Source organism: Gobio gobio (assembly GCF_949357685.1).
Source record: "Gobio gobio genome assembly, chromosome: 6".
Lineage (NCBI taxonomy): Eukaryota > Metazoa > Chordata > Actinopteri > Cypriniformes > Gobionidae > Gobio > Gobio gobio.
Window position 1 is genome coordinate 37,515,922 of NC_137102.1, and position 23,939 is coordinate 37,539,860.

General features: G+C 43.2%; 1 protein-coding gene across 1 annotated transcript in view; it reads left to right on the forward strand.

Moving 5' to 3' along the window:
* Positions 1-23,538, forward strand: part of cacna1eb (calcium channel, voltage-dependent, R type, alpha 1E subunit b) — a gene marked incomplete at its 5' end in the record, with an annotated part of 150,700 nt that extends 127,162 nt beyond the window's left edge. The window contains 9 exons of the mRNA XM_079819516.1: positions 3,128-3,224; positions 3,419-3,524; positions 11,020-11,127; positions 12,164-12,264; positions 12,520-12,566; positions 14,654-14,759; positions 14,906-14,996; positions 15,380-15,525; positions 22,209-23,538. Coding sequence (XP_079675642.1) covers positions 3,128-3,224; positions 3,419-3,524; positions 11,020-11,127; positions 12,164-12,264; positions 12,520-12,566; positions 14,654-14,759; positions 14,906-14,996; positions 15,380-15,525; positions 22,209-22,766 — 1,360 coding nt within the window. The 3' untranslated portion in view covers positions 22,767-23,538. The remainder of the gene's footprint in view (positions 1-3,127; positions 3,225-3,418; positions 3,525-11,019; positions 11,128-12,163; positions 12,265-12,519; positions 12,567-14,653; positions 14,760-14,905; positions 14,997-15,379; positions 15,526-22,208) is intronic.
* Between the last annotated feature and the right edge of the window lie 401 nt (positions 23,539-23,939).

Sequence of the window (23,939 nt, forward strand, 5' to 3'; positions counted from 1 at the left end):
TCAAATACAACAAGTTTTAAAGATATACAATGATTTTGCTTCTCTAATGTCAGCTGGGAGAGAATTCCACAGTTTTGGAGAATATGCTGAGAAGGCCCTGTCACCCCTGGAACGGAGCCGTGTTTTAGGAACAGCTAGTAGACCAAACCCAGAAGATAGCCAGCCTTTTGTTGTTGTCTTATTCAGATGGTTTCACTTTAATGTGAATTTCTCTATACTATATGGCAAGGGCAATGGAAGGTAATAAATGTAATAACTTTCCATATCAAAAATTTGGCGGAGTATACTGATTTTGGAGGAGTTTACTTACTAAGTTTAAGTTCTATGGAGCCCCTAAAAAGACATGGTGATAGAAAAGAATATGAGATGGGAGAAAAAAGTATATTTTTCAATGATTTTGCATTATCTCGCAATTATATAGTTGGGTAATTATATTGTAAATAATTTGTGGGTATCAGGGAGCCACTATCAATATGTGGGATATTGAAATCGCTTTTGGATGCGCACTCGCCTTTTACTTTCACTTTACAATTTGTGATGTGTACTCTGTTTATAGGAAGCAGCGCACATTTTATAGATACTTTGTAGATTTTAAGATAAGATATTTGTCAATGACACTCAGAATCTGTTCTGTCAGTACTATCTTCACATGATAAGTGAAATCGGATGTACTGAATGTAATGTAACCGACTACCGCAGCAAGCCTGACCTGTCCCTTAGGGGCTTTATAGAATGCATTACTCATTTTCCATGCCTTTCCAAATTCGGGCAAGTCCCTAGTTTAGGGAAAAGTTTGTTCCTCTTGTTATCCTGCAAAGATACAGATGTACAATTAATAAAAAAGAGAAAGTGCTCTGAATAAGCATTCATGTTAACCCTCTGGTGCTCTTCGTTTAGGGGTTGCATTGGTTGTCTTCCCGCTCATAAGTGCCCGGACACCTAAAAATTAAACTTCCTCCACCCCAGTAAAACCAATGCAATTTATTTTTCTTCAATAATATTTTTTGTTTTTAATTTTGTATTTTGAGATGATTTGATGGTATTTTTTAATATTTATTTATTTAATTATTTTTTTTTAATTATTGCAGTATTTCAGGTTAAAATAGAGACTAGGCCTTCAAAATAATTTTTTTTGAAGGCAGATTAGCGCCCTCTTTTGGAATTATTTAAGAAATCATGCAATCATGTGTGTAACCACTAGAGGTCTCTATGGAGAGACTTGAGAATTCCCTAGTTCTCTTTTGAACAAATTTTTTTGATCGATTTGAATATATATATATATATATATATATATATATAAACTCAAAGACTATTTATTATACATTTTTTGATAATATTTTGTTTGTTGGAAATATAGATTTTTTATAGATTATTTGTGTTTTTGCAGATTTCCCATTCATTTCCTATTGTGGTCATTTTTGACCGAAGAGCACGAGTGGGAGAATTTTTTTTACGACCGCTTAGCATGCTCGAATCATGCCCTCCATTTTTTTGTGTGTTTACATACCTAATGCTAGAAAAGTCACCACGTTTCATATCATTCTGATGAAGCTGTGATTTTTAAAAATTCTAAATGTGGTTCATAGGTTCAGTTTTTCATAGGTATGTGTGTGTGTATAAGTGTGCGTGTGTGTGAGTGGATGTGTCAATATCACACTCTTGATGTTTTAGAGTGTCACCCCGTTACTGCTGTGTTCTTTTTTTCAGCATCGTGGCCGATTTGTAGATTGTACACACAAATGTAAAAAAATTCGGTGAATTTTTGTGTTTTTGCTGATTTCCCAATCATTTATGACCGAAGACAATGAACGCTACTTTTTTTTTACGACCAATTAGCATGCTCGAATCATGACCCCAATTTTTTTGTGTGTTTACATACCTAATGCTAGAAACTCTCATATCATATATCATATCATAAGTTTCATATCATTCCGATCAAGCAGTGATTTTTAAAAAAAAATTCTGGTCAGAAATGACTGAAGAGCACCAGAGGGTTAAGAGTGTATTTGGTTTCTATGGGCATTTTTTGTGGAAGACTATAATGCAGTGATAGGATAGAAAAGTTATTTATTGATTTTGACCTTGAGATTTTGTTGCAGCTGTGTATATTAGATACTCTATATGAGGTGCTTTAGGCAAGGCAAGGCAAGTTTATTTGTATAGCACATTTCATACACCGTGGCAATTCAAAGTGCTTTACACAGAAATTAAATTAAAATATTCGTAAGTGAATTAAAACAGTTATAATAGGAATGAAAAGAAATAAAAAAAAATGAAGATGAAATCCCCTATTTGGGGTGGAAGAAAATGGAGAGTCAAATGGAGAGTCTTTAGTGAAATATTTTTTATAAAAGTTAAAAAATATATTAATCTTTTTTTTTATTTGTATACAAATATTAATGTTCTATTTCTTTAAACATACTACTCATATTTCACTTTCATAATGATCACATTAGTTTCCATGAACTCATTTAACTTCATATGTAGTATCAGGCTCTGGCTGAATTTAACTCGGTTTTATACAACGAAAAATGTATGATCTGGTAAGAGTAATGCTGAGCTCTTTGGCCTGAAAACAAAGAGCTGTGTTTAATTTGCACCAAATGAATGTGTCCAAAACACAAAACACAGCCATAACCATCCACAGTCATATTTGGTGCATGGCAGCATTGGTTTCTTTTCAGCAAAAGGAACAGAAGGATCTTTGACACCAGGTTCAAGATTACATAAAAATGATAGGAGAGTACAGTGGTGCAGGATTAGAACGGATCTCTTCAGGAGCTGGTTTGGCAAAACACAGCAGTGGTGTTTAATTCCTGAATTAATCAGTGTTTTTGAGTGAATCAGTTGAATGTCTTATTCAGTGATTTACTGTTAAAGACAGTATTCATTTTCTGGAGAAATTAATGACAAACCTGTTTTTAATCATGAAATGTGTTTAATTTAATGCATTTTGTTGTGTTTACATGCATGATTTTAAAGGAAACGATCTACAATATTTCTCCATTTTGTAAATTAAATGCAACACAGTTTTGTGAAGTATATTGTCCAATTGTTTTGTCATTTGCTTCACACATTAATTCTCTGTGATTCTCGCATTAATTAACTCTGCTTTATTACCCTCCAGTGGCCGTATTCACTACACTGCCATGTATGAGATGCTAACCCACATGTCTCCACCTCTTGGACTGGGAAAGAAGTGTCCTGCCAAAGTTGCCTACAAGGTAGAAAAGTTTTATCTTGACAAATACATTGCATTGTTCAATAGTTGTAGTTGCTAAGTGCTACTGAAATACAGAGAAACAAATTATATTTAAGGAAAGATACTTAAAAAAAAACTGGTACTACCAATAATTCTGAAAAATCTAAGAATTTTAGATCATTAACATTTGCAACCATGCTGTGTTGCTATTGGCAGAGACTGGTGCTGATGAACATGCCAGTTGATGAGGACATGACGGTTCACTTCACATCCACACTGATGTCTCTGATACGCACTGCACTGGAGATAAAAATTGCTAGAGGTTAGAACTGTGAATTTGTGCTTTAATATGATAGTATTCCCAAGTGTGTGTGTGTGTGTGTGTGTGTGTGTGTGTGTGTGTGTGTGTGTGTGTGTGTGTGTGTGTGTGTGTGTGTGTGTGTGTGTGTGTGTGTGTGTGTGTGTGTGTGTGTGTGTGTGTGTGTGTGTGTGTGTGTGTGTGTGTGTGTGTGTGTGTGTGTGTGTGTGTGTGTGTGTGTGTGTGTGTGTGTGTGTGTGTGTGTGTGTGTATCTGTGTGTGTGTATCCTAATGCATTTGTAAACATTTTAAGGAACACTGAATATAAAAACAATTGATGACAATAATACTTTATTAACACTAGAACCGCCACGGGGTAAAATTTACCCATGGCTGTTTTTCAAATGTACATAACAAGTCTCCCAGTCGCTGACTTTTACTAAAACTGTGTTATTTACAATCCCCTATTGTTAAAAATTGTTTAGATAAAACCAGAATTAAAAAACGGGGCATTTATACCTATAAGCGCCAGTGGGTCACATTTACCCCTCTATTAATTATATTTAAAGGAAAGATACTTAAAAAAAACTGGTACTACCAATAATTCTGAAAAATCTAAGTACGTTTTGGGAGTTCATTTTTAGTCCATCTCTGCAAAACGGACTTCAGGATGGACTAAAATGAACTCCCAAAACGTACTGCCAGATTGTCTAGTATTGCATTAGTATTGCATCCTTCTCATGGGCATTTAATACTTTTTGACTTTTCAGTCTGAGTTAAATCTCTTTTTTGGCTCAATTTATCTGTAAAAGAAAACATGCCTAATAATTCTGCACACCTGAATATAAGGTGATTTTCATTTCCAGCCTTCATGAACAATTATATATCACTTATACATTATTAAATACTAAATCAATAGTAGTTTTTAGGATTACTGTGGTTTGGAACTGGTCAAATGTGCCTGGAAAAAAAATATGATCAGAAAATCAACGTGCCTAATAATTCTGCACTCCCTGTATAATTCCTCTATTTTCGTGCTGTGTTTGAGCAACACATCGGCTTACTGTAAACAGTCACACAATGCACGGTCAAATAAAGATGTTTTAGCCTATTTATAAATGTTTAAACTTTGGATTAATTTTGCATTTTTGTTTTGCAATTTTGTATTGAAGATTGTTTGCTATTGTGTTGCTATTTATTCAAGTCTGCCCGTTTCCTGAAAAAAAAAATCCGATATGATGGAATGAATAAAATGAAAGATTTTTCATGATTTCATGATTATCCCAAGTGTATTGGTGTTGTTCTCTTATTCAAATTATAAATGATATAACTATACAAATGAATAATTAATTAGGTCAAACTGTGCGCTTGAATTCGTATGCTATCCTTATCGTAAGTTGTCATATGCAGTGCTGTGAATTATTATTGCTCTTCATTGTCTATTTAGGGTATGTTAGTAATTTAAATAACATGGGTTATCTTAATATGGGATTAATGACATTTTATTATAATATTACACTACCCAAATATGTATTTATTTCCATCTAATTCTCGTCGTCATTGCGGGTTGGTTTAGCCTATAGTAACCAAAAAGTGATTAGTGTAGCTGCCTAAAATAGCATAAAACAACAGGACAAAAACGTCTCGGTTGCGTATGTAACCCTCGTTCCCTTTCGTTCAGTCATAAATCATAAATGTAGACGTACGTTAGTGACTAATGAATGGGGGTTCCAATATAACCGCACCACTCAGCTGTCATCCAGTGCCCTGCGTAAGTGTGAGATCCCGCCACTCAAGGCCGTAGGACTCCCACTTAACACAGGAATACCAAGGTACACTGGGAAGCATATCCCAGTGAGGGAATGCCAAGTTGCCTACCTGTGGGGAGGACTTAGAGAGTACACATATGACCCGTTGCGGGCTGCATATGGGAAACTCTAGGGTACCAGCCGAAGGTGGATTTTTAACCCTAGGGGTGGCAGGGGCTTGCCAAGGGAAAGACACCTTCTCACTGAGGAGGCTTACGGTGGAAATACTCGTGTGGGGGTCGCCGGAGGGGAACCATGCACACGGGGCACCTGGCTGGACATGAGGGTCTGGGCTCGAAAGGGCAGACTGAACTGATGTCGGCGTTGACAGTGCTGGAGGAACTCAGGGCTCTCGTGGAGCTCACCTGAGGAAGATATCGCACGTATCCCGTCCGTGGAGAGGAATGGCGAGCAAGCGAAGACACCTGAGCCTGGCCCATTACCGGCCCCTCGGGGCGGGCGAGTACATAGTCGGACACTGTCTCCACTCGGAGATTGCAGAATCTGGCGAATGTGTTAGGTGTCGCCCAGCCTGCAGCTCTGCAGATGTCTGTTAGCAAGGCGTCATGCGCTAAAGCCCAAGAGGAGGCCACACTCCGAGTGGAGTGTGCCCTCACACCAAGGGGACATGGTCGACCTTGCTGCTGGTAAGCCAAAACAATGGTGTCCACTATCCAGTGAGACAACCTCTGCTTTGAGAGAGCTCTTCCCTTCCGTTCTCCACCATAACAGACAAAGAGCTGGTCTGAGGTCCTGAAACACTGTGTCATGTCTACGTAAGCGCGAAGATCGCGTACTGGACAGAGCAATGCCAAGGCTGGGTCTGCCTCCTCCAAAGACAGCGCTTGCAGGTTCACTACCTGATCTCTTAAAGGGGTGGTAGGAACCTTGGGCACATATCCAGGCCGGGGTCTCAGGATCACGTGAGAATTAGCCGGCCCGAACTCTAGGCACGCTTCGTCAACCGAAAATGCCTGCAGGTCCCCGACCCTCTTAACGGAGGCCAATGCGGTCAGCAGAGCCGTCTTCATCGACAGGAACTTAATATCGACCGACTGCAAAGGCTCAAAGGGAGGCCTCTTCAGAGCACTTAGAACTACTGAGAGGTCCCAAGAGGGTACGAGAGGAGAGCGAGGATGATTCAGTCTCCTCGCCTCCCTCAGGAACCTGATGATCAGGTCGTGCTGACTTACCTTCTTGTCTCCCAAGAGGTCGTGATGGGCAGATATTGCAGCCACATACACTTTCAGGGTGGAGGGAGACAGCCTTCGCTCCAGCCCCTCTTGAAGAAACGAAAGCACGGACCCGATCGGGCATTTCCAGGAGTCTTCTTGGCGGGAAGAGCACCAGGTGACAAAGAGGTTCCACTTCAACGCGTAGAGGTGTCGTGTAGACTCTGCCCTAGCGGAAGTGATGGTGGCGACCACCGTAGGTGGCAGGCCACTCAAACCTGCCGCGTCCCGTCCAGAAGCCACACGTGGAGCTTCCAGAGCGCTGGACGCGGGTGCCATAGAGTGCCCCGTCTCTGAGAGAGGAGGTCCGGTCTCAGAGGAATAGGCCAGGGAGGGGCTGTCACAAGGATTAGCAGTTCTGAGAACCAGGTCTGGCAGTGCCAATACGGGGCGACCAAAATGACCTGCTCCTTGTCCTCTCTGATCTTGCACAGTACCCGTGCGAGAAGGCTCACTGGGGGGAACGCATATAAGCGTAGGCCCCGCGGCCAGCTGTGCGCCAGTGCATCCGTGCCGAGCGTGCCCTCGGTCAGGGAATAGTACAGGCTGCAGTGGGAAGAGTCGTGGGAGGCAAACAGATCTACCTGTGCGTCGCCGAACTGTTCCCAAATCAGCTGGACCGTCTGGGGATGGAGTCGCCATTCTCCGGGAAGTGGCTGAATCCGTGAGAGCTCGTTGGCTGCACAGTTCAGTTCTCCCGGGATGTGGACAGCACGAAGGGACCTCAGGTGCTTCTGACTCCATAAAACGAGATGGCGGGCGAGTTGAGACATACGGCGGGAGCATAGACCGCCCTGGTGGTTGATGTATGCTACTGTGGCCGTGTTGTCTGTCCGGACTAGTACGTGTTGACCCCTCAGCAACGCTCGGAAGCGGTGGAGGGCGAACCGTACTGCCAGCAACTCGAGGCAATTGACATGCAGAAGGCGCTGGGGTCCTGTCCAGAAGCCCGCGGCTGCTTGTCCATTGCACATGGCACCCCAGCCCGTGGTGGAGGCATCTGTTGATACAACAACATGCCTGGAAACTCGTTCTAAGGACACACCGGACCGTAGAAAACTGAGGTTCGACAGCGGGGTGAGTGTCTGTAAGCAGGCCCGAGTCACTTGTACCCGGAGTGTGCCAGACCGCCATGCCCATCTCGGAACTCGATCGCGTAGCCAGTGCTGAAGCGGTCTCATATGTAGCAATCCGAGCGGCGTTACTGCGGCTGCAGAAGCCATATGCCCCAGGAGCCTCTGAAACTGTTTCAGTGGAACCGCACTCTTGCTCTCGATTTGACGGAGGCAAGTCAGCAGAGACTGCGCGCGCTCGCTCGTAAGCTGCGCGCACATGGCGACCGAGTCGATCTCCATACCGAGAAAAGAGATCCTCTGCATGGGGCAAAGTTTGCTCTTCTCCCAGTTGACCCGAAGGCCCAGACGGGCTAAGTGGTGGAGAACCAGATCTCTGTGTCCGCTAACTTGCTCTCGAGAGTGACTTATTATGAGCCAGTCGTCGAGGTAGTTCAGGATGCTGACCCCGTGCTGCCGGAGGGGCGCAAGGGCTGCCTCGACGATCTTTGTAAAGACGCGAGGGGACAGAGATAGCCCGAATGGGAGGACCGCATACTGATATGCCCGCCCCTCGAAGGCAAACCGTAGGAACGGTCTGTGTCGAGGAAGGATGGAGACATGGAAGTAGGCGTCGCTGCAAACCGATCGTCCGGACGAATGCATTCGAAAAGGCGTTTCGCTGTCAACATCTTGAACGGAAGCCTGTGTAGGTAACGGTTCAAGATGCGCAGGTCCAGGATTGGTCTTAACCCACCGGTCTTTTTGGGTACAATGAAGTAGGGGCTGTAGAAACCGGACTTCATCTCGGCTGGAGGGACAGGCTCGATCGCACCCTTCGCCAGTAGGGTGGCAACCTCCGCTCGCATGACAGGGGCATTGGCCCGACCATAGTAAAGCGGACTCCCCGGAAGCAGGGAGGAGCCTGCGCGAACTGAATCGCGTAGATTTGTCACGCCTGATTGTCTTCGTGACCCAGCGGGACAGCCCTGGAATCTGAAGCCAGGCTCCCAGGAACCGCACCAACGGGGTCATTCGGACTACAGACGTACCCAGTGTGGGGCAGCGATGCAGCGTTACCGGCCCGGACAAGGGAGGCTGTTGGGCGTCCCGGTGTGGGGGCACGGTTAACGGCTGCGTCCTGACAGAGGAGACCAGGGAAGGACGAGCGTTCCACTGGGTTTGCTCTGCCAGGGGGCTGGCAACAGAGAGGGATGCGAGTGGCGGGACCCGTGGGTGGCACGCACCGTCATCACCGATCTCTGGGGGCTCAGGGATGGGAGTATTAATTCTTTCTTTGACCAAATTAGGGTGCTGCTGACCCGGGGGCCAGCAGCTGAACAAAGGATTCTCCCCCGGCCCTCCACCGGGGGAAGGAGTGGTCCTGCTACCATCTCCTGGAAAGAATTTCCCATCCCTGAGCTGTCCGTCTCAGGAGCGCCGCTTGGCCTGGCGTTTAGCGGGGCGCTGGGCGACCTGAGGGGACTGGGACGCCTTCCTACGGCTTCCTCCGCGACCCGGCCCGGGTGATGGCTGCTGCTTGGACCGGGCGGGAGGGGCGGGAGCCTTAGGAGGGTGTCCTCGGCGGCGAGCAGGCTGAGGCGACTGTGCCGGCGGCTGGGTGGAGGCAGCAGCTGCCCGCCGGGGCAGTATATGTTTAATAGCCTCAGTCTGCTTCTGGGCGGTTGAAAACTGTTGGGCGAAGTTTTCAACCGAAGAGGCCAGCCTGGGATATGGGGGCATCGAGGAAGCGTGTTCGCTCGCTGTCCCGCATATCGGCCAGGTTTAGCCACAGGTGTCGCTCCTGTACCACATTTGTGGACATCACTTGACCCAGGGAGCGTGCGGTCACCTTCGTCGCCCGGAGGGCGAGGTCGGTGGCGGCACGCAGCTCGTCCATGAGCCCCGGATCAACTCCACCCTCGTGCATGTCCTTGAGGATCCTGGCCTGGTAGACCTAGAGGATCGCCGTGGCATGCAAAGAGGCAGCAGCCTGCCCCGCAGCTGTGTGCGATTTCGCCACCAAGGTTGATGTGAATGACAGGCTTTGGAGGGGTGCTTAGGATCACCACACCATGTTGAAGCGCTCTGCGGCCACAGTTGCATCGCAACAGAACCTTCAACTGGGGGGTCCCCAGTGTACCCATTGGCCGCGGCCCCATCAAGGGTGGAGAAGGCGGAGGTGGTTGCCGAAAGGTCACGGGAAGACAGCGGGGACTTCAAGGACCGCGCAATCTCCTCATGCAGCTCGGGAAAGAAAGGTATTGGGGGCGGGGACTGACGTGTGTCAAGACATCCTGAAAAGGACGTGCCATGTGTAAGCTCTTTTATGAGAGGAAGCCTCGCAGAGACACCGAAGCGCCCAGGGACCACACACCAGCTGTCAGACGGACCACTGCGCAGATCAGCAGGCAGGCAGTATGCGATCACTGGAACACGCCGTAGACACCAACGCCTCTGGAAAGCTGTTCATCTCGAAGGCTGACAAAGACTCAGTTAGCAGGCTTGAAGGAGTGAAGAGATACTCTTGTCTCCAAAGCAGAAACATAATGCGATGTTGCCAGCGTACTTCCTTATATACCCACGAGGTGGGGCGGAGTTACGCATGCAAATTCCGCATGCCCATGGCATTGGCACTGCCATTTGGCGCTGTTAAATACCTCGAAGGTAATAGGCTTCTAGGCGAAACCCCCATACGTTAGTCACTAACGTACGTCGTAGTGACTGAACGAAAGGGAACATAGTTGATGACTAAAAATAATCATTTCATGACTCTATACATTACTTTGTGAAGACAGTGGCTTAATACAGTGGCATATTACGTTTTTTTTAGCCGTATCAATACAGTAATAATTTGCATAGGTAAATTTTACCTGCTGGCGGTTTTAGGTATACAGCGACCTCTGGCGGTTCTAGTGTTAATTACAGTGACAATGAGTGAAGAACTCACTAATTGCATATGGTCAATTAATGTATAACTTTTTATGAAGTGTTAATTAAATATAAACTATTATTGCATAAAATGAAAGTGAATTTGCTCCAAAATGATAAAATAGCACCACAAAAGTTTCAAGAAGTAATCTATATCAGTGACAAACCAGCAGGCTAGTTCGTAGAGAATGAAAGATCTGGATCGGAGCCAGGAGAGCAGGCAGACAGGCAAAGAGAGTCTAGAGGAGCAGGCTGGAGAAGTGAATAATGCTTACAGGAGAAGAGGCTGGATTTCTTGCAGATGCCAAAGGCTGAGACAACAATCTGGCATAAGACAGCTAATCGGAAGAGGAATAGGGGAGAAATCTCAGAACTACATAAGTGACAGAAAGATTTAACTTACCTGTATGAGAAAACAGTCTGTGCAGGTTCTCAAAAGTGTTTCAATAATATATTATATTAATATCTTATTTGAGACCATAATGTTTTCTATCAGGGGGTGAGGACCGGCTACAGTTGGACATTGAATTGCAGAAGGAGATAAGCTTCATCTGGCCACACCTGTCCCAAAAGACTCTGGATCTGCTGGTACCCATCAACAAAGGTGAGACTCAATGATGCAATATGAAATAGTAATATCAGTTGTACCGTTGTGGCCACTACCTACAACCTAAAAGGCATAGATAGAACTTCAGGCTCCTGTCCCCTTTCCAGTGATGCATAATAACTTTAGAGAACCTGGGAGCATAATAGAATTGGGGTCTCTTTAACAAAAGAAACTGCAGATCTTCAAAACACTTAATAGAAGCTAGCATCAATAGCTGCACAGTCTTCAAGGAAAGTAGCATGCATGCGTAGCATGAACCGAGAGCATGGATGGAGTCAGACATGCATCCAAACATTCCTAAAGAAATCAAAGAAACAACTTGGACCAAGTGACAGACTTCATTTTTCAAAGAGCACCAAAACATGATAAGTCATTATTTGTAGCATGTAATTTCTCTAGAAGGTGTACCATAGTGTTGGGACCTTCCTAAGAAGGGAGACAGATTAAACACACAGAGTATAACTGAGGATCTGATATATCCAGGGTTTTATATTTGGTCATGAGCCTTCAGCTGGTACTCTCCAGATTGGGTATTACCCATTTTGGACTACCTTGTAGCTTTTGTTTAAAGGGTCTTTTTGCACTCTATGTTTTTCTCTAGTAATGGATTCCTATGTTTAAAAAAATCCTGCTGTGCCATATGACAGAGCACTGCCTGCAAGGTTATTGCTCTGCCCCCACTAAAAATAAATAAATAATAATCTCCAGTTTTTGAAACCTTTGAGTCGGAGTCTTGAGTCTTTATTTGCCAGCTGCCGTGTTTTATGTGCCTTCTGATGTGCTAGCATTCTGTTTCGTTTTTAAAATGGCTGAACAATTTGTCTGTCAGCATTTATGCCCAGAACCACCTTGTTCACAAACTGTTACCAAACTAGGAGCTGATATACTTCCATATAGAAGAATTACATGACCCCGTTCCATTTTAAAACAGTGTCATGAGCATCGAACTGGCTTATCTGATAAAAGGTTGTAAATTAATCTGTTGTACTGTCACAATGACAATCTAGAGTTGTGTGTGTGTGTGTATCTTCAGACACAGACATGACCGTTGGAAAGATCTATGCTTCTATGATGATCATGGATTACTTTAAGCAGAGCAAAGCTAAGAAGCTGAAGCAACAGATAGAGGCAGAGGTATGCTGACATCACTGCATTATTCGTTTTTGCAGGGTTCACATTTTGTATTACTCATCATATCATGCTTTATTCTTTTGGTAATTTTTTTTAATCAGGCATGGGATGGTAAAGGTCAAGAGGATACATTTTAATGTTTGTTAGGATTGGTTCTCTAAACATATTTAGATGTTATATGTTTTGTATAGTTTGTGTGTACATAAAGGCTTTGCATTTTATCATAATTTCACAATAATATGTTTTGCTTTTCTACAGAGAAGTCCCACCCTGCCCCTGATATCTCACAGTGCAGGATCAGCCCTGTAAGTGTTGTTGTCTTTAAAGAAGGGTCATGTTCAAAATTACATACAATTGAACCATATCAGTTTATACCAGTGGCAAAGCCAGAAAATTCTAAGTGAGTGGACCATTTTACAATACATGGGGTAAAAATAAATTTGGCAATTATTATTGGTCAAATGTGATTTATTGTCAGCCAACAGTTTCATGAAAACAACACACCAATGAATAGAATATGAACAATAAACTAAGATTAATAATAATAGGCGGAGCATGTATAAGGCCTTCCCCTAGCCACGGACTAGCATGGAATTTCCTCACCCAAACCACTGCCTGCTGCTGCTTCTGATTGCTTTTAGAGGGAAAATCTGCCAGTCTAGATTATTTTTCTCCGTAATAATAGCATTTTGCAGATTTGGCAAACAATCCAGCGTATATCTATGTTTGCGCTATGGAGAACTTCAAAGGTTTTTATGTGTTTTTGCAGTATTGAGCAATGTAGCCAATCACAGACATGTCTGTTGATTTCTTGAACGCAATGGCCAATCAGAGGTGTTTAAGTTAGAATCCACACACTGCTCAAAGCCGGAGTTTTTGTTCAGTACTGAGTTCTGCATGCTTTGCATTATGACAAGCGATTCATTGTGCAGATTGCGTCATCGCCATGAATTAAGATGAGTGACAGCTTTTAAGTGATTATAAAGGGACCGCTCTTTGTGCACTCTCTAGGTCAGGGCTGTACGTTAACTTTTTTTGCACATAGCACTGGTGCTACAGAGGTTGAACGTTTTGAACTCCAATATCTCTGGCTACGATCCAAACATCCATTTACAATTCAACCTCACAACAACATTAAACTGAAGTAAAATTCAATTTAAAGATCGACATTTCTAATTTTCATTCATGAAGATAACATGGATACATGTGGTAAACAAGCACTTTTAAAATGAAAATGTCATGATATTACCATTATAACCAGTAGATAGCTGCAGAGGACCACGCTTTAGTTAATTTTCCATAATTCTTTTCACAGATTATTAAATTACTATTATAGCAAACTTTTTATTATTATAGCAAGTACTTTTATTGTTCTGAAGTATGATGGCAAGTACAGGAAAAGTCACAGTCTCATGTCATTTAGATGAATGGAACTTTTATTTTCATTAAGCCCAGACCCACCTAGAAGGGTTAATTATTTAACTACTGGGATTACTTGAAAATATAAAATAAATAAACAATTTGATTATTAATACCAATAATGTAATCAATTATTTTAATAACTCATTGAATAGCCTATTGCAAAAAAAAAAAAAAAAATTATTTCTTTAACAGTAGAAGCTGCTGAACGTATTTAGCCAATACAGACTATTTTTTGTGCACTGAGCTATTTTGACATAGGCTTGTCAGATGTTTTTTTCAGTCCGTTGCAATTGTTATCACTGTCAATCATAGCAATTTCAGGAGGGACTCTCGGAGGAATTTAGCGGATTCACTCCAATAATTAAATGCGTCTGTCAGTAGCTGGTCGACGGCATGACAAACAAAACTTTTCTTTAAATTATAAATGGATTATATAAAGAAAAAAGAATAGAGCGCCCATTTATAGCGTGCCTGGGCTCATGCAAACATTTAAACTACACACTGCACAATGAATCTCATTTACATCATACCTAAGCTTTGGTTTTATGATGAGCGGATTTGCCGCTCATAGGCCTACTCTTGTTTTTGAAGGATATTGAGCGGCATCGACTAACCTTGCATACAAACAAGCAGCTGTGTTATACACAAAAAAACTGTATTTTTCTTGTTTCGCACAAACAAATTATTTTGTGTCTCATTTGATTAGGTGGAATCGAATCTGAGTGGGCCAGTGCCACCTTGGCCTTATGTAGCCTTGTCACTGGTGTATACTCTAATGCATGCTTGATTTGAATAGTATATTGCATAATACAAATATGTGCGCTAAATCATTGTTGCATAACAATAGCATGTTATAAACTATAGGCTTACTGTTATGTGAACTGCATGACTTACATTATGGGTCTTTAAGGTTTCAATCCATAAACTCACAGTATTGTGTATGTATTAAAGATGTGGTTCGGTTTTATAGGACCAGTGGAGGGTTTGTGGCTTTGAGCCCAATATCACCACAAGAGCTGTTATTGCAGCCCATGACCCAGCGCGCAGACAGCAGTGAAGATTACGACGCCTCTCAGGTAACAAAGAAAGGTCTTATTTCTTAAAATAGTTTTTTGTCAATAATTCTGTGTCATTCAGTAACTTGTAAAAAGTTAATTACTGAAGAATGAGTGAATGACTTCTAAACTGACGAGATATTGACTAATGTAATGCTGATTCACAGGTTGATGAATCAGGGTTGAATGGCATGTGGGGGGAAGATCGCCCACCTGAGCATGCATTCAGAACCAGACACAAGAGCTACAAAGCTGCAGGTTGGTTACCACATTTCCCTTATAGAGTGAGAAGACACTGCATAACTCCAGAATACACCAGCCAACGCTTGAACAATGAGTCACCATGCAAAAGACAAGAGCCTTTAAAATGCATGCTTGTACGTCAGGCACTCTAGGTGACTAGGAGGAAGTTCTGAAAGTACATTCGAAAATATTATACCTCATGACATTTAACCTTTCTCTCGCACTGTCGTGCATAAAATACACATACATTAGACTATTAATGAGAATACATCCAGTGTAAGATATCAAATCCCATGTGAATAACAAGAACTCAAAAATCCTTGCCTTAAGTTTCATTGAGTGCTGTATTTAACCTGTGTGGACTATGTGATGTATAACATCTATTTTACAATTTACAGTGTCCCACTCAGACCAGACACAGTACATGGAAAAGGTGCGAGGACGACCAAAAGAACAACGCTTCTTACTGTCCCCGGATAACTCCAACTCAAAATCCCGTTCCCGCTCTCCCAGTGAGGAGCGCATACATGGAGTTACCAGACAGGTAAACAAAAAGATCAAAACTTCTGCCTGTAAAAGGTTCTTTTCCATGACTTGCATCACAGTTTCACCGTATCTTTGATGTCCACACGAAGGACTTGTTATACCTTTACAACGATGTAAAGCCAGCAACCTGGAAACAAGAATACAAGGAAAACCTGTGATTTTCGAGAATGTATTAATCAACATTATGCTACAAATGCTGTACCCTGCTAGACAGATCAAATTAAGATAAAGCTGGTAGATGTGTTTGAAATGTGGTAGTTGCTTTCTATCAAGAGTTAGAGTCAAGATCAGACCTTCAAACACACAGATCCAGACCCAAACTAGTTGGTTTTTAATAACTGAACAAAAGGAAAAATGCAAACCTTAATTTCAGATATAAATATACTGATATAAAGTATGGCTAACATGATGTGGACATCCCCTTCTATTTAATGGTTTGGTTATTTCAATCATTTCTGTGAGGACTTAATTCAAACTACAGCTTAATTCAAACTGCTTTGTGTGCAACATATTTTCTCATAATTCCTGTCAGTTCTTTAAAAACAATGCTCAGTAGTCTAAAGTTAGCTGAATTTTTTTTAATGTATTTTCGTGTGTTAACTTGAGCTTTCCTGAGTAAACTACATTTATCTAGCCTGACAAGCCAGACCCACATCAAGATGTTGGGTCTGGAAACTCACCATTGACAGGGCTCAATCCGAGGGGCGGGATAAACGGTTGTCATTCAAATTCCCTCTGCACGCAATTGGATAGCGCCATGAGCGCCACAACCAACCAGAACAAAGAGGAAGGTGAAGCCGAGCTAACGTTAGTTAGACTTTCGCCGTATCCGGTAGGCAAAACTTCGAACATATCTTCTTTTCTTAAGAATGACTTCAGTGCAGTTCTTTGTTCTTTTCTCAAAGAAAAGCTTAACTCCAAGTCTTCCATAATCACGGCCAAAGCCGATTCAACTTCTTTGTTTACGAGTAGCACGCAGAACCTCCGCAACTCTGCCGTGATGTGCCATCATTATGTTAAGCCCGCCCACCGACTCTACACACGCTGTGATTGGCCTGACAAGAGTTTGGTTTTTCCAGCTCTCAGGTCTACCTGGAGTTACTAGACTACACTCGCGGCAAAATAAATGTTTTGCCGCTATGGTGTGCGTCTAGATTTCTAGGCTAACATTTATCAAGATAGTTTAGTAATCTTGTAATCTAGTAATCGAGGCGGTGCGGCGAGGCCGGTCATGGGGCTTACGGATGGACTGTCAGCGAGACTTGGGACTGCTGAGGCATCTTCCCAGTCTTTGTCTGACAGTTCAGATGTTCTCCTTCCCTGTGTGGAAGCCCGCGCTGCGGCTTCTTCCCCCGGGGCGGAGGACCCGATGCTTCAGCGGTCTGATTCTGAGGAATTAGACGTGCTCAGCATCGAGGCAGTCAAAGTCATAAGCACTCCTTATATATGCAATTAAAGTGAACACACGCGATCGGTGTGCATGAGATACTGGTTGGCTTAACGGCTTGAGCCACGTTGCTGAGGCAACGTGTGGGTTATGAGTCCGTATAGTACGATTAAACAGTATCGTCTGATGATGGCTGCATTTAAATCTGAGGATTTAAATGGAATATGAGCTGACTGAGGAGTTAGATATTCAGCCTGTCATTCAGACCTATGTTTCACCGTATTGTTTGAAACTGTTTGGCTTTTTTCTCGAGGGATGAAAGCCAATTGTATTATGACAGCTTGAACCACGTTGCTGAGGCAACGCGGGGTTTATGAGTCCATATAAATACAAATAAACAGTTCGTCTGATGATTACGGCCACATTTAATTCTGAGGAATTAAATAAAATATAATCTGATTTTGAGGAGTTAGATATTCAGCCTATCATTCAGACTTTGTTTCACCTTATTGTGGCTGCATTTAATTCTGAGGAATTAAATTAAAATTTTATCTGACTTTGAGGAGTTAGATGTGTATTTTTATTCAGCCTGTCATTCAGTTCAGTTGGCACAGGGTTGGTGATTATGATGGCATTTAATTCCGAGGAATTGAGTGTCGTGTTATCCGACTTTGATAAATTGTATACTTTAATTCTGTCACCCAAGAGTGTTTAACTTGTGAACTGGATATTCATCTAAGATGGAGCCCTCCTGAAGTGATGTCGTTCTCGCCGCCTTGTGGCCTGCGGGACACATCAGGTTTAGGCAAGGGCTAATCGCAGTGTCCGCCCTAGTGTTGCGGCCCTGTCGAGCTGCTCCCTTAGATGAGGCCCCTGCTGGCCAGCCCCCTCTCCCGGGTAGGAGCGACCGAGGTCGTTTTCCCCCAGGCAGACAGGAAGTCCGGATTCTACAGCCATTACTTCATAGTTCCTAAGAGGGATGGCGAGTTGCGTCCAACTTTAGACCTGAGGTACTTGAATCGTTCTCTGAGGAGATTCAGATTCAAGATGCTTTAGCAATTCCTCTATTGTGATTCAGATCCAGTCAGAGGACTGGTCTGTCACGATGGGTCTGAAGAGGACGCATACTTCCCTGTATCCATCCTTCTGTGTCACAGGAAGTTCCTGAGGTTCGCTTTTTGGGGGCAAAGCGTACCAATATCGGGTTCTTCCAGGCGGCCTAGCCCTTTGAGACTCTACACGCAGTAGCGTGTTGACGCCTTCTCAGAGAACTGTGTTAGAACAGAGATCTGTGGGAGACCCGGCATTTCTCCTGGCACATCTTTTGCCTGGAAATGCTGGCGGTCTACAAAGCTCTAAGGAGCTTTTTCCCGGACCTCCGCGGCCACCATGCCCTAATACGGAAGTAAACCAGGTGGCTTTCCTTGAGGGGAAATCCATTCTGTATGATCAGGGTAACGCGCAGTGGCCTTCGTTCCCTAGTCATATGGAAGAAACCTTGGTTTCTGTCCCAGGTGCCAGTGTTGGGAGCGTCCTGTTGCCGGAAAATCCGTTTCAACAGACGCCTCCCTCACTGGTTGGGGCACGGCATCAGGGGGGTTGAGGTCGCGCCCTCTATGCAGACTGGCGCATCACATCCTCCTGTGGTCCCAAGGGAAACTGTTGTCCATCAGGGCAATGTATGTCCCGCGGGTCCAAAATCAGGGAGCAGACATCCTGTCGAGGCAGGGGCTGAGGCCCGGGGAGTGGCGACTCCACCCTGAGGTGGTGGAGGCCATGTGCGAGAGGTTCGGCCCAGTGGAAGTGGATTTTTTCGCGTCTCGAGAGACGACCCACAGTCCACTGTGGTTTTCTCTCACGCATCCGCTGTACGGGAGTCCTGGAGCGGGTCCGTCGACAAGGCGCCAGCCTGCTTCTGGTGGCGCCACGTTGGCCGACTCGAGTTTGGTTCTCAGACATCATAGCTCTGCTAGCGGGTCAGCCGTGGGAGATTCCTCTGAGGAGGTATCTCCTGTCTCAAGCAGGGGGCACAATATTTCACCCCCGGCCAGAGATATGGAACCTTTGGGTCTGGCCCCTGAGGGGGCCAGATACCTAGAGGCTGGCCTGCCGGCGGATGTGGTTGAGACCATGCTCAGTTCCAGGGCTCCGTCTACAAGGAGACTGTACAACCTCAAGTGGAATGTATCTTCCACTTGGTGTAGAGAGCGTGAGGTGGACCCAGTTAACTGCCCAGTGGCTTCAGTGCTGGAGTTCCTCCAAGATCGTTTCTCTGCAGGGCTTACCCCGTCCACACTCAAGGTGTACGTGGCTGCCATTGGGGCTTTCCACACACCGTTGGGTAATGGGCCTTTGGGTAGGCACCAGTTGGTTGTACGGTTCCTCCGTGGGGCTCGGAGGATGAGGCCTGCGGCTCATTCCAGAGTCCCAACCTGGGACCTGGCAGTGGTTCTTGAGGGATTGGCTGAGGCCCCCTTCGAGCCACTAGAGTCAGCAGACCCAAAGAGCTTGACCCTTAAGATGGCCTTTCTCTTAGCCATCACTTCTCTGAGGAGAGTGGGGGACCTTCAGGCCTTGGCGCTTACGCCGACTTGCCTGGAGTTTGCCCCTGGCGAAGTGAAGGCCATCTTACACCCTAGGGCCGGTTATGTGCCCACGGTGCCATCAAGCATGGTCAGGCCTTTGGTTCTTCAGGCATTTCATCCTCCGCCTCACATGACGGCGGAAGAAGGGAGACTTCACCTGCTCTGCCGGTCAGAGCTCTTATAATGTATATTTAGTGAAGTCTGCACAGGAGATCTGTACAGCTGTCTATAGCTTGCACCTCCCTGCGACGCCTGGTGCTAGGGTGCTCCAGTCCTAGCTGTGCCCGGTCTCCGGCTTCACACTAGGACTGGAGCTATCCTCGGTGTGGCCTAGTGGGTACTCGTTCCCCAAATTCGTCGTTCCGATGCAGTGCGAGTTCCCTCGAAAGGGAACGGCTCGGGTTATGTATATAACCCTTGTTCCCTGAGAAAGGGAACGAGCACTGCATCCCGTCGCCACACCTCGGCACGCCTGGAGCGCATGCTTCATCGCGATAACTGCCATTACTATGCCCAGGCTCCCCTTATGTACCTTCCGGGTACGCCGTCATAGTTACGTCATGACGCAACACCAATCAGGATTGGCCTGATTTCATTCACACTTCAGACGCGCTGTTGCTTAGGGAGTGTCCCCAAATTCGTCGTTCCGATGCAGTGCTCGTTCCCTTTCTCAGGGAACAAGGGTTATATACATAACCCGAGCCGTTTTTCTGACAGATAGATGGTGCTAGAGAGATACTTTCAAAAACAAATGTATTTAACAGTCAAAATATTGTTTGGATATAATTGTACTTAATGCCAGTTTAATGTGTTTTGTCTTTCAGTCTTCAGTCATTTAAACTTGTTAATTAATTAATTGTTTTATTTCTTATAGGTTATAGCTATGTTTATATTTTTTGTAAATTCTTCTTGTGTAAATAGTTTTATCTTTTGCTGTTTTAATGTGATAGGTAAATAAAACGCTTGAAAAAAATAAAATAATATAAACATTATTGATATCTTTAATTTGCACTGTTCAACGTTTCGGTCTACTGACCTTCATCGGGCATATACCTGTATATGCCTGATGAAGGTCAGTAGACCGAAACGTTGCTAATAAAAAGTTTTCATATTTTTTGCAAGTACTGATAGTGTGCGGGATTTCCCTTTATTTGTTGAGATTTTTGGATTTGGTTATCCTTTGTCCTACGCACCTATCTATTACCTACAGGTGTGTGATGGTAATTGTGCACTAATTAGTTTAGACTAACTTAAAAGGAACTGTTTGAACCTGAAACTGAGCTGGGATTTCCATTTTTTGTATTTCCATTTCCACTTTGCCATGGTACTCAAAAGGGAGAGTAAATGCCAAAATTGAATTATTATATAAGGTTTTTGTGCAAGATTAATCTAAAGTGGGACATTTGGTAGTGTTTCATATTGTGCTATACTAAGCGAGTTAAGTTTCCACTTCTAGAATATTTAAATTGAGATTACATTATATTTTTTAAGGTACATGTCTGAGTTACTCAACTCTTACTCAAGTATTTCAAGTTAAGAGCAATTAAAATCTGCTAAGTTGTTATACTATAGCAGCAATGTGTTGTTGCTTTCCCTCTGAAATTCTATGTTCAACAAGACACAAGAATGTCAATGAGATCAGGCACTGATGTTTGGTAATAGGGGCCGTAACCACCATAGACATACCCCCCGACATAGTTCAGTCTAGAACTACAATAACCATCATGTTTACACACAACGCCTCTGAACTTACTCTTGATTTGTCTCAACATGGGGACAGGAGACACGTCAGTCAAATAAATGTGAAAAAGAAACTCAGATATTTTGTTGTAAATTTGAAAAGTAATGCGCTACTTTACTAGTTACTTGAAAAAGTAATTAGATTACGTAACTCAAGTTACTTGTAATGCGTTACCCCCAACACTGGTTACGGCCTTGGTATCTTCAGTAGAGGTTCAGGCCGGTTCTTCCCCGAGTCAGTAAACTTAGTCTTTACGTACTTTTAGTTTCAAGTTTTTTTTTTTATGTTTTCCATGAATCACATAAAATTGTATTGAAACTGAACTCATTTGAGCTAATTAAGCTATTTTAAATTATGAAAAGTAAGCTCTATCTGTTATCTTGAAAATATGTCAGTCTTAGTAAACACATTAAGTTTCAAGAAAATGAAATAATAGGCCTTTGTGTAATTATTAGGTTCATCAGTTTTGAGTGGAGACTCATAATAGCATGTCTGTTTCACTCACATACAAATCTGATTCTGTCACTTAATAATTATATGTATTTATTGAAAACAATAATAATCCAATAATAGAACAACTTTCCACTTATGTAAATGAATGACAGTATTTCAATCATGTGTGATATTCAATAATGAAACCTCACTAGTGAAAGTGCTCATGAATGGGCCAGATGTTTTTCAGCTTTAAGTGTAGTGTTGTCTGATGGTTAGGTTTAGGGTAAATAAGGGAGTCTAAAGTAAGCAGTAGAAATGTAGAACAAGCTGTATTTGCAGCGTTTTAGTTTCAATATGCTCAATATTAAATTCTCATTTAAAATAAAAGGTCCGAGTTCCAAACGTGACCATCTTAAATCAGCTCAAACCAGCTGCCATGCTTCAAAACATACCTAACGAGCATATGCTGGTTTTTTTCAACAGGGATGAATTGGATTATAGTCCTTAATACTTGACATGTGGTTTCTCCTCAGGGAAACAGCTCAGAGAGCCCTGTCCCCTCCACCTCAGAGTCCAGCACGCCGAGCGGCAAGCGTCGCCTGTCCCAGACCTCCACCTGCTCACGTCCTCACATCTCCTACTCACCCTTAGTGTTACACACGCAACCATCATCACAAGCTGATGATGACGACGATGACCCAACCGTCCATCAGATGTTAGGATGCTGTAGTACTGCTTTATGGGATGACGGCGCTGAAGACCAGGAAGCGAGGGTGAGACAACAGGAAAGCACCCATTTTGAAGTGGGTGAATATCTGGGTTCATCCATCCGCCGCTATCCTTCTGAATCCTTCCTTGCCCTACAAGAGGAAGAGCACAGCCCCGATTCTACCACCCCTATGGAAACTCTCACCTTTGAGGCAGCGGTGGCTACCAGCCTAGGCCGCGCGAACACGGTCAGCGCCTCAATGCGCACGAGGTCACGGATAGGCTGGCAGGTGCCCAACGGACACTTCCGGAAGAGATTGGCACAGAGCGTATCTCTCGCAGGCGGCGAGACTCTCAGCGATGCAGAAGACGACAAATACTAGATCAGTTAGTAAAGCAGAGACACGACGGGACATATGCAGATTTCAAGGGGAACACTGAGCAGTGTTTTATAGATATACAAATTAAATGTGTTCAATGAAATGAGGAACAGAATTTATATTCTCTAATTTCTCTAAAACAACCCATGCATTTACATTTGAGGCCCAAATCAGGTATTAAGCGCTTTTTTACAGTTGGGGGTAGTGAGATGATGGTTTAAAGCACTTAAACGTTTCTTACATTTAATGTCTTTTTTCTACAAAAATTCCATTTGTTGCTAATTCATCTCTGTGGTACATTATTGAAACTCCTTAATAATGCAGATACTTTGTTTAAATTCAATTTATATAAATTGAATAGGCCAGTGCAACGAAATGCAACATGACTTCCAAAGTTCAGTTTATAAAATGAAGTACTCCATTTAATGATACATGTCAAAAAGAAATGAAAAAAAAAATCATGTTTCCATAAAATACTGTTAAAAAAGAAAGCACAAAAAGTTTTACAACTGAGGCTTTAATTATTAAATGTTGAAATTTAGTTTAGCTGAATGTCTTATAAAGGGGTTCTGAGAAAGGTTATCACAGTTCAATCTGATGTCACAATCAATTCAGGAAATGTTTTTAAAAACAAAAGATTTCTTCTCTAAAAATATGTAATATTTAATCTTTCTTTCAGGCTACTTGGAATTAGTTTTTTTGTTACTGAATTTGAATGGATAAGCATCCTGATAACTTTATGCGTAAACTAATAAAATATCGTCTTTTTACCCTGTTTTAGTTTTATGCTGTTTTTGATTCTTGTTAACATTTCTCTTATTTGAGTTTTCTCCTCAAAGTATATCCTACGATGCTTGATCTCTTCTTATATAACTCAGAATTTGAGATCTTTTCTGGCCAGAAGATGTTGCAAATAATCCTGGGGCAATTGTTGTGGAATACCTCAAACTTCTTCATGTCCCTCTTAATCCTTCTTTTCTGACCTATACAGCAGAACAGATTTGACATTGCTATTTTATAGTCTTATCTTTGTTCTGGGGCTATACGGTGCAGATTTCCAAATGGGATGGAGTCTAGCACTGCAGACTTTACCTAGTCTTGCTTTAATGTCCTTAGCTGCAGCATTGTCCTTGCTCAAGAGACTGCCATGGTAGATTAACTCCTCAACATCTTCAA